This window comes from Trichoplusia ni, chromosome 5 (assembly GCF_003590095.1).
Source record: "Trichoplusia ni isolate ovarian cell line Hi5 chromosome 5, tn1, whole genome shotgun sequence".
Lineage (NCBI taxonomy): Eukaryota > Metazoa > Arthropoda > Insecta > Lepidoptera > Noctuidae > Trichoplusia > Trichoplusia ni.
Genome location: NC_039482.1, coordinates 14,364,965 through 14,376,770, shown reverse-complemented (window position 1 = coordinate 14,376,770; position 11,806 = coordinate 14,364,965). Strand labels below are relative to the sequence as shown.

Below are 11,806 nucleotides of genomic sequence, written 5' to 3'. Positions count from 1 at the left end.
CACTGCACGAAATGTGATCCATACCCTACTGCCTACTGTACTAATAATCCCAACAAAAAATCATACTTCTATTTCCAGTCTATATTTCCTAATATTAATATCAAGTGCGCCGGTTGCGTGCTATCTATTTATACGTAGGTATGTGGGTACAGCCGGGACAATCGACTCCCGGGTTTTATTAGACAACGCAGATTTATCGGCTGGCAACACCGTACATTGTACTCACTACGGCTACTACATATGAATGGGAATTCCAGGAATGAATAATGAGTAGCTTAAAATAGGAAATCTTTAAAATTATGGTTAACCTAAACATTGCTATTGTCCTATGCGTATACTTGCAGGGTAAGAAACTACACGACAATAATATACAAAATCTATTTTATCACATCTTTAAATTACTTAAAATATCACTTGCTAGTAGAAAGCGTACTGGTACCTAAGTGACGTCGCTTGAGACTTTTAATCACTGTACCTATCACCTAATTCTTTCACGATATAAAATAAGAAATAAGTAGGTATCCACTATTTTTTGGAAATGTGTGTGATGGACAAAAGAGTGTTCTATAAAAACCTTGTTTTTATTGAAAAACGTTATATAAAGATATTAAATTATCCATCCAAAAATTACGACCAGGCAAACATTTCAGTTAATTGCTAAACCATTCACAGAAAATATTTAATAGCGGGCTAAAGGAGTGCTAAGTGTTAGCTTAATTTGTACATCTCTGAAAGCAACTGTTATCGTTATTATTAATACAAATGAAGCTACAGTAACTAGCTACAGCTAAGTGAGCTTGCTATCGCCGCCACCATTAGCAGCCCCTGCAGACACAGCCCGGTTATTGCTGCTAATTAATAAGCTGGTTCCGAAAAGGGTTTCTCTCTTGCTTATTATAATATAGCATATGTTACCAGTTATGTTATTTATCTGCTATTGTAAGGACGGTATATGTTGCCATGTAATTGGGAGGTGCAAGGCATGAATGAATGTTTTTTTTATAAACATTCTGAAGGAGATGGAATTTAAGTTTTTTGCGTAACGACTCGCGATACAAGGATTTAATTTTTAGTTCAGTGAAGCAATCAAAGCCTACGCTCAGGTGAACGAAATCGGTATTTAAAAAAGGTTTTAAATCCTTAGTCCAGAAGCCCAATTGTTTATCAAATTTGAAATTGTATTCGGCCTGCTAGCCTGTCTGCCTGTTTCGTATGTGTGTGTGTATATGGAGATACTGACCTCTGGCTATGGCACGGTCTCCCTGATTTCAGAGATAACAATAATGACCGTTCCGGCTCTGTTGGCACGGACTTGTTTGTTTAATATCATGCCTACAAACGGACATTCCTAAAATTCATGGGCATGTGTAAATCCTACTAGCTTTGTAAGTAGTGGGATAGGTATTAAAAATCTTTGCAACCCATTTTGTGGTCCTTTTTCATTAGAATAATACAAAGACTGTCCAAGAGGAAGAACAAAAGGTTAGTGGAATTCCGCAAAAAAATGGGAAATCGTGATTATTAAATCAAGGCTGTTTATTATTGACTATGCCGAGCCAGGTGGCCGGGCAGGTGTCCTTGAAGGCAGGGCTGGAGTGCGCCAGGTGGATGTCCAGCAGCTCCGCCACAGGCAGCATCTTGGAGGCGAGGGACTTTAGCATGTCGATGACCTGAGGGCCCACCATCTGTGGCTTGGTCGACAGCACGTCCAGAGACTTGGAGCGGATGGAGAAGTTCACCGTGTTACGAAGGTGGTACTGTAATGGACATAAAGGGCACTATCAGCTCGGTTTTACACTCATACATGTTAAACAACCCACACAGTGATGCAGTATTCAATGACAGAAGTATACAGGGTGTTGTATACCATAAGTAATGAAGAGGTATTATTCGTTATACTATGTTTGTGTCTTGCCCCACCACAATGCAAAGCGCTAAAAGCAGATCATAGGCAACACCTCGTAATGGGCTCAGCATTGCATCAGTGGATTAAAGATTACTTTTTGATGTAACACACATCAAAAAGTGATCTATTTTCTAATTGCAGTTTAGTTGTCAAATACTCGCCTGCACCAGCAGAGCGACTCCGAGATGAACAGGTTTGATCTCCATATCTTTGAGCTTACGGACCAGTATCCTGGGGGTTAGGTCGTCCAGCTTACCCAGCTGTGCTATGATTCTGGGAGCCTGGAAAATAATACGAAATCATTAATTAAATTAAAAGCATTAGTCGCTGTATCACCCAACCTACTGAGCTTGATGACTGTGTATTCAAATTCCTCTATTAAACCTCTTACAACGAAACACGGTGAAACTTACGAGTTACAGTCATTCAGAAAAAAATACTAAAACAAACAAAAGACGTAACAGATCATGAAGTTGTAGACGTCAAATCCTCCGATAATTGAACACTCACGGACAGTTGCGATAAATAAAACAGTTCGAAGAGTATCCAGGATCTTACCGTGAACATGATGTCGTAGAGCCTGGCGCATGCGTGAAACACCTGCACATCAGCCATCTGGTCGTGCATGTCGCGACTCTCCACTGACATGTAGTAGCGGTGGGCTGTGTCGATGCGGTTCTGATTCGTCGTGTTGCGGGGAAGGTCCTATAACATATTCTTTATATATCGCTTGTTACTTTAACGCTGGTTCGTATTTTTTATCATAACATCCAGAAGCTAGCTGTTTAAAGGACAATGTTTAAATAGTGCGACCTAGCAGACTAATTTAAACAGACAGCTATTGTATATGAATTCGTGCCAAATGATGGACATCCATATCAACCGATCAACTAAGACCCATCCACATGACTGTTCAAGAAAAGTGAAAGAAAATTTTAGTTCTTAAACAAAATCAAGTAAAAATTTGAAACAAGCACAATATTGATGAATTCTTGTTTGAAAAAGGTAGTTAAAAGAAGTCCGGGTACCTTGGCAATATCGATGAGCTTCATAATAAGAGAGGAATAAATTCGCCGGCTGATCGCGTCGGTTCGCCTCGAGCGGTAATTGTCTACCTCCCTGAAATGCACGATGGATTTAAAATGCAAAGGATTGAGAAAAAATAACGATTTCACTTGGATAGATTGAATTGTTTTATGTTGGAAATTGCACGGAGTAATTGTTTGTAGTCGCTTTATACTTCAAGAGAATAGGTATTATTGGCGAGTTGTGTCGTGGGATGTATGCTGAAGAAGTAACATTGTTTCGGTTTCTATTAATGATCAAAATATGCAAATAGAGTTAAATAACAAGAGAATCAGCGAGTGGACCTATTTATTTGAGCCTTATGAAATTGCACAGGTTTGCTCAGATGGATCTTGTACTTTCCTCAAAAAGCCAGTCCAAAAAATACTCTGCGTTACTTTATACACTTAAACCGGAATTTACAACCCCTGATATTTTTTTGTCGACATTTCTTATCAGCATCAGCTTCGAACAAGAAATGATGTATTGATTTCTTTACATTTAATTCCTTATAACAATATTAAATACTCTAAAGTTACCGTTTAACAATATATTTGATGACGAGCGACATGGTGCGGTTGAGGTATACTTGGTTTTCCTTCTTCAAGTCAAAGAGGAGTTCATCATCGAACTTGGAGTCCTGCAGGGCTTCCACGATCGCCTTCGCCAGACGACGGTTCTCTTGAAAGTGAGCCTGGACGGAACATAAGACACTCGTGAAATCGTGATAGCTAAGTGGTATGCCGTTGGGCTGTCCAGTCTTAGGTCGATTTCCTACATGCACTGATGTCTTCATATTCATATTACATTGGAAAACTCTTTGCTAGGGCAGTGCCCGAAAACAATGTGAGGAAACCAGCACACCTGAGAATGTATCGAGTGTTTGTAAAGCCAGATCCGATGTCTGCAAGGGCAGTGGAAGGTTGTATATAAATTTTATTATTGTTTAATAATATAGAGATCTCTAAACCAGTCAAAATTATGTACAATACATTTATATGTTATTTTTGTATCATTATGGAATGCAAATAAATATATGAATATGAATAGGGTGGGCCCCATATATTCATTCGTGTTTTGTGTTTCCAAATCAACATTTGCAGAAATGTAACTTGTCTTTTTTTCGTTAATTGCCTTTTAGGTCTTGACTAGTTGTTCAAGCTAATCTTAAAGAGATAATGAACAAAAGTAACAGATACTATTGACTATTTCAGAATAAGTAATAGTTGAAAAATGTAGTACAAGAAACATCCAAGTACCGAGCAATGATTCACACGGATCCAACAGATTTTATGAAGGTATTAAAGCCCTTTGCCGCGGCTTCGGATCTCCTGCGGGAAATTACTCGTATGATCTTAGCGCACTCGTATTTTATACACAAAATAAATAACAATACGAGATACACACAACAGAACATCAGTTGAATAGCAAAATGTAATATGTTCATTAATGGTAACACCATCGGACTTTGCTTTTCTTGTTTGAAAGTTTTAATTCTGCTAACATTTATCAGTTCTGGTAGAAGTTAAACATGGTAAATATACTGAGAGGTAAAAGTGCATTCGTTACGCAAAAATAGATTATGACTTTAATTAATAACCGAATACATTAGTTAGAAGCTCAATAATATTACAATTGTTTCCTTGATGTGGTATTGAAGCTGAATTTGTCGGTAATATTTTACCTTAAATCACTATCAAAAAACACAAATATGTTATTTTAAAGGTCAGAATACGTTCACTAATTAAGTGGGCGTATTTCGTGCTATTCGACGTGGTTTTCTTTGTTTTATGTTTTATATATATGTTGGTAGTAGTGTCTTTGTCCATATTTTTAAAATGGGACAATTTTTGCTTGTTAAAAAATGCAGATAATATTTTTTGCCAAACTACGCAGAGCGACATAGAATGCTATTGAATATTTGTTTTCTACTGAAATACAATACAATATCGTCGCTATTGCCGCTGGCATAGTATCCAACAGTCACATATAAATAGCGAAATGTTTTATTTTTCCAATTTAAATAAAACACTACGATTTTTACTACTTCCTACAGTTTTATTTCCATATATAGCACTCCGGGTGAATATCCCATACCATTATTTAATTTCAAAAGCTTTGTTCAGCAGATACACAAACAAAAAATCCCTTTGTTCTGAATTGGTATCGCTTCCGCAACACAAAGGCAACTGTATTTCGCAGCGATTAAAATAAATAAATGTTTTTTAGAAGGCAGCGATGCAAAACCACATTTTAGACGTAATAAAGTGCAACAAAGGGTGAAACTTAACACTGCTGAAATAAAACCGTATAGTTTTTTTTTATCTTGACGGCGTTTACATCTGTATGCGGCTGTTATCAGGACGTGTATTGTTGCCAAATTTCCGAATGCTGTTTTGCAATTCAAAATGGCAACAAAACAATTACGATTACCTCGGCGTTGCTGGCGGCCGCGCCCGCCGCGTACATTAGGACCAGCGCGAGTAACACAACCATTCCCCACTGCAATATTCACTTTAACTGCCTATACTCATTTTATTTTTCAGTAAAAATTACTTTCACAGAGAATATCTAACGAACGCTGTATTTTTATTCACTAGGGACCGCAGACGCTAGTGGCGGCGGTGGAATTTAAAAATGGCCGGAGGCACGTAGTTAAGTTTTAGAGTAACGCACCGGTTCATGTTCGGCTCGTAAAACTCAAGATTGTTCATAAAATGTACGACGCGTTAAATCACTTGTGAGTATAAATGTTATTATATATGTCAAAACTAAATATTAAATACACATGTTAATTTTAATGGGCCGAAACAAATATGGCCGAGGATATCCGTAATGAGCTTAATTATTTATGAAGACAATTGATTTTGCAGTTAATTTTCTGGTACCATTTTACATTAATGACATAAATTATAAAATAGTCTATGGAGATTGGTTATTTACACTCATCTTTATATGCCTCAAATAGAGACCTGCCTCAGATGCAGTTAACTTCCCAAATGCAGACATAAATATCGAAGTTTCCTCTAATATTTTTCACGGAAGAAAAAAGCAAAAACTGGGGCAGTTTTTCGGCAAACCACATGAGAATTAACTTGGCCACTCTTAGTTATAGGTAATGGTGAAACTTCTCAATTTCCTGCCATCGCCCTTTAATATTTTAATGTTTGACACCGAAAGAAAATAATGTCTTGAGGTAGATCATAAATTAATAACTTTACATAAACACAAGTAAAAAAGTGTTATGTTAAGATAGCGATTAGAAAAAGCAATATGCGATTTCACCTGTCTACTTAATCAATTTAGTGAGAAGTGTGGGAACTGTATCGTCACATACAATTTAATGATGTAATAACTACTACTGGTCCTTTGATAGTCATAAAAAATACGTCATTCAACTTTTACCCAGTAGTCCTTGTAACATATTTAAAAAGTGGGAAGGTTCCTACTGTTACTACTAGGCCTAGAGCCCCCAAGATTGCATAGCCCGTGCTCGTGGTATCGGCCTAGCAGTAAATATCCGAGTGTCGCAACACTTTTACAGCTGACGTAAAACCAAAGATTTATTGCGTTTTACAATACGCCACTACAGTGCTCGTGAATTTATGGAAATTCGTTATATTGCCAGCGCCCGCAATATTCCTAGTTGTCTACTCCTTCTTCGATGGCAATTTTTCGGTGGATAAATAAAATTTACTCGTGTATGTATGAAGTTATAGGCTGTATTTATTTTGGGAGTAGGTTATACAAAAACTAATACGGAATATTATATAGTAAATAGTGTTCGGAGTTTCAACTGTTTAAAACTAGATGTACAGTTTTATTTTTTCTTCTATTATTTCTAAAGTACAACCAGCGCTTTGCTTGCTAGCGAGCAAATGAGCTGTAAAGTTTCTAAAAGGCGTTTGAAAAAATATATCTTTTTAAATGCAGTCACTGCGGCAAAACTAGCATAACCATCTGTTTTGATAAATCTGAATAGTTTTGAAACTAAAATAAATACACAAGTAGGGAAACCGTGTTTGAACAATTTATTTAACTTAAGGCTTTCAGCTCCGGAAACAGATACAGCCACTCTACAACTAGCTACGGGCACTCAGACGCAAAAAAATAACATTTCTGTCACATTCGACGGCGCTCGTAAAACGAAAAGATAAAATTTAACGCGCATCGCGGCACATCAGAAATGTTCTAGACAAAACTTTAATATTACACACATGGCGATAAGTGAAACGTGAAATTTCCACGTTTCCCGTTTCTACACGTCCTGTAAATTTATCCGTGGTGAGAATCACCCGGGAATGGAATTCCATTCAATTTCCGCGCAGTTTTCTGCGGCACTACTTTGGGGCGGCGCGGCATCGCAGCGGGCGCGCGCCGGCGGCCAGCGCCCAGCTGAACACGTCTAAATGAAAGATGTTATCAATTAATTTGTTCTGTGATTTATTGAAAAGTTTAATTGAAGAAAGTGTGGAATCATCCGTAGCGAACGACAAAATCTTGTCAGTTGTTGATTTATTTGAAATTATATTTTTATCCGTTATCAGCATTCAATTTTACGACGAAGGAAATTGATATTAAAGTTAAAATAGCCGCTTCGTATAACTGTCAAATGATTCACCTTTACTAACACAATGTTGCATTTAGAACTTATCGTACATTATTTAATCGTAAGATAGACTTCCTCAGACTTCAACGTAAATTTTAAGTACCAAATGTCAGTATGTTTGTGTGCAGTTATTATTCCTTAGAAGTGTCTGAGCTACAGTGATGGCCGCGTCATTCGGCCACGGCTAGTACCGATAAATCAGAGTTTACGGTCTATGAAATGGTTAAAACCCAATATATCACATTAACGTTTAGTTCAGCGGCCATGTTCAATCGGAATTGTTAAAGCTGAAACATCAGTAATAAACTGTGAATTATGCTGAACTCTTAAAGTGTTGTGTCGATATTGGTGCAGTTGGAGGAGTTTTAGTACGCTTGATAGTATTTGCTAGAAGTAGTAGCAGTACAGTTTTATAGATCAAGGACTGATTTAAGATAGACGTACATTTATATCCGAGTATGTCTGGTCGACATGTGAAAGTTGCAGAAAAAATAACATTTACACATACTACATTAGTTTTTGCTAATCTTGTAAACGGAATTCATACTATTCTAAAAACTTTATAATGTTTTGGTCCTTAGATCCGTAACAAGTAAAAATTTAATTAATTCAAGAATCATAATTATTCCAGTTCAGAACCGTCCCCGCTAAACGCTAGCCATCGCACCGCGCCCTATTCAATGATATTTCCCGATCAATATGCATCGTTAAAGAACTCTGCGGCGCGGATTGCACTACACACTGCCATACTACACGTAGGTACTACACGTATTGCGATATCAATTATATAAATGGAAGACTTTTTATTCGGCGCCATGACGTTCTGTGTTCATACTATAAATATTATAAATATGCGTTACATTTCTTTTTATAGGTTAAATAAAATGTTTAGAATTTTCTCACTGGAGCTGGATGGGTCGATGAGATTTTGAGATATTGTTTTCTTTATATTGCTTAGGATATTTTAATTTTTATCGGACTTAGATAGCAGTGGGTTTAATGCATAACAAAATAAATGGCAACTAATAAGTAAATGTGAAATTTTGCGGCTGACACGTTGCATTAGCACATCCCTAAATAAATCGATTCTAGTTTCAAGTTATTAGTTTCAAATGAATTCCATATTTTAATGGAACTTCCTTAAACATGTATAAATTAATATCTTTAGACGATTGACAGAGTAATTTAATCTGACAGCAAGGATTAGTCAGGATTTTAACTGACTGCGGTAAATCACATGTGGTACTAGGATACTAGGAAATCCAGGAGATTTGAGATTGTTCCGGGCAGATAATTTTACGCGTAATTAGGGTTGGTGGGAAACCAGTTTTATACTTTCAGATATATATTGAAAATGGAATCAGGAACTAGCAGCTACTGTAAATAAAGAGCTTAAATATGGACTTAAAATAAAACTTATAAGTACCTATAGCAGTTTATAAATGCATGGCCAAATTTAGAGACAGACATTTCTTTAATCAACAATAACCTAAGGCAACAAGGCAATCTACTCAATTTTTGGTAGATCAAATAAAGAAAAAAATGCGTGATTTATATTAGTATACACTAAACTTACTCTCAAAAGCCACTGACAACGTTATAGACTGAATCAATATCAAGTAAAACTTTTAAATTAACTTACCTTGTCACTAAGTGCTTCCTTTTTTTATAAACGCAGTGATAGACGGTGTGAGCATGCGGGCGCAGAGTTCGCGCTGAGCGGGGCAGCCCGCGCGCCCGATGGGCAAGACGTCCGGCGGCCGCCCCGACGCAGGAGTGCGCGCTCACAGGATTGCTAGTCGAAGGTACTGATCTTAACTAGGAACTGATCAATGATAAAAAGGTTTTACTCCGAGTAGGCTCCTATAAGGTGCTTTCGAAAAGTTTCATTGTTAACTCGAGATGTAGATACAGCAAGTTAAAAATTAAAACTAATATTTTTTTTGTTTTGACTTTCACGTTTAATAAAAATACAAAAAAAATGTTGTTATTTTTAAAGATACAAATATGAGTACTTAACCTGATAAATATTCGCTATTTATCACAGTATTAACTTTATAGAATTTTAGTATAAAACTGGAGCCCACATTACTCAAATAGATTTGGTTTAAAAGACGACATCAATGAAACATTCGTAAACAAACATACACAATACTAATAAATACAATAAGACATAACCTAACAAACATTTTATCAGTGAGCAATAAAATTAGTTCGAGCCAAAGATATAAAAAATATACAACCAGTAATAGAACACACCGGACGCTAACGAGGTATTAAAAATAAACACAATATCCATTAACAATGAAAAGTGTATCATACAAGTCAGCAGACGTTTGACCGAGTTACAAATATACACGTGATTCACAATCACTAAGAAAGACAAAGATCTGTAAACAGTCGGGACCAGTTGCTCAGACATCACTCCCGGAGTACCGACCCGTGGGCAGCGTTTGACAAGGCCGACCACCTGTATTTGTTTGACAACCACCTCAAAACTGAACTATACTTAGTAAAGTGGTGCTCACACGGCTTATTGCTTTTAAGAACAATAATCATTCGGCATGAGAGTTCAATCGAATCGCTTCAGGAAAAGAAAACAAAAGGGCTACCACGGGGCCCGCTGTTAGGTCCACAAAGTCTGTTTGTAAAATTATGTTATTGGTATAATTCATACAAATGAAGAATATTTGATGAAAACGGTACAAAGGGATTTATTTAATTAACCTCTAGACGTAAACTGGAATTAAGAGCCGCTGTGTAGTACATTTATCACGTAAGTTTGGGTAATTTGGCGAGCGTCCAAAGTTTTTTCTTTAATATTGTTGACTCAATAGCTTTTATTTCATAATGAGGCAAATATGTGGTCAAGATTACGAGAGCAAGTTTGATATGAATCGAGATTCCAAAAAAACCGTTAAAATGGCCGTTTTATTCTCAGAACATGACATACATACTCACACATTTAAAGTTTCCAGTGACTTTAAAAATGTTCTTCAGGTCTTCATAGAAGATAATGTAACAACAACTACGTTTAAACAGTTTCAGATACAATTAGTCATAAGTACTTTTATGTATACCTTAGTCAAAGTGTAGTGCTAAACTTAACTAAAGGCAATGATCTCTCAAGACATCGTCTCTTTCTCCACAATGCCGATAGACAACAAAACTCGACCTTCAGATTCTATTAATTGAATGTCTATTCTTATATCGTCAGCTTTTCCCTTAGGCCCGTAGTAGTTGTGGTCGAACCTTTACAGCGCAAAGGTACACAATTGAGTCGTTTTCAGCTAAATAATCTAGATTTAGTTCGCAACACGTGTTAGCACGGCGCATGCGCATCTCTGCCATCGGATTTGTTTCATTCATACGCACTGTGTTGTTGTAGTGAGCTGAATTTGTTTTTGCGAGTTTCAGTTTTTGAGTAAGTTTGAATTTCTTTGTCATTATACTTGTTCCTAGGATTCTTGTGTTGTTTTATATTTGTGTCTTAAATTGGTAGTCACTGTTATTTTTTAAATCAACAGTTACAAAATTAAGTCATCCTTTGTAAGTTTTCTTGCTCTTTGTCTGTATACAGCTAAAGATAAAGATTTATTAGTAAAAACATGTGTAACATAACATAGAATAAATAGAAAAGACAAAATAACCACGTGTGATAACTATACTAGGACCCAGTGTAATTGTCAATATAATAAAATCCTCATATCTCTTTACTACTGTAGCAAAAGTCCGTTCAAAGTGTTTAAAAACGGTTTTTCAACTAAATACTTATTTTAAAAAGACACACATTCAATTTTATTTTATTCAATTCTAATTAATATCAAGCTTCTTTAGTTCCACAAGTTTACAGAACATCGTAATAACTTTATCCTATTATGGTCTCCTTGCAAGCTTAGTCTACTTAACGAAGTAACGAGCGCACTGCACAGGACATTACACACTTGAATTTACGCAAATAATCACCTATATTTGATTCTAGTCAGGTTTTGAAGAAAACCTAACAAGATTAGTCTAAGTACGTGATGAAATTTCCCTTAGTATCTATGTAGCTGATGATGTTGACTTGTAGGTAATGTAATGTTTTGTGTAGGGACTCGTGCGTATCGTGGGGCCGGCGCGGTCGGTGCGCGGGCGGGCGCTCGGGCGGCGTGTCCGCGGCCGGCGGGGGCGCGGGCGCGGGCGCGTGGCGGCGGCGCGAGCGCGCCCCGCAGCCGCGGAGGCCC

At 36.9% G+C, this 11,806-nt stretch overlaps 1 protein-coding gene across 1 annotated transcript; it reads right to left on the bottom strand.

Moving 5' to 3' along the window:
* Positions 1–1,446: 1,446 nt before the first annotated feature.
* Positions 1,447–6,246, bottom strand: LOC113494634. The gene is made up of 6 exons (XM_026873070.1): positions 5,405–6,246; positions 3,511–3,665; positions 2,935–3,025; positions 2,465–2,611; positions 2,068–2,187; positions 1,447–1,757 (listed from the first exon to the last, which is right to left on the bottom strand). Exons 1-6 carry the CDS (start codon positions 5,465–5,467, stop codon positions 1,527–1,529), a joined length of 807 nt encoding a protein of 268 aa, XP_026728871.1. The 5' UTR covers positions 5,468–6,246; the 3' UTR covers positions 1,447–1,526.
* Between the last annotated feature and the right edge of the window lie 5,560 nt (positions 6,247–11,806).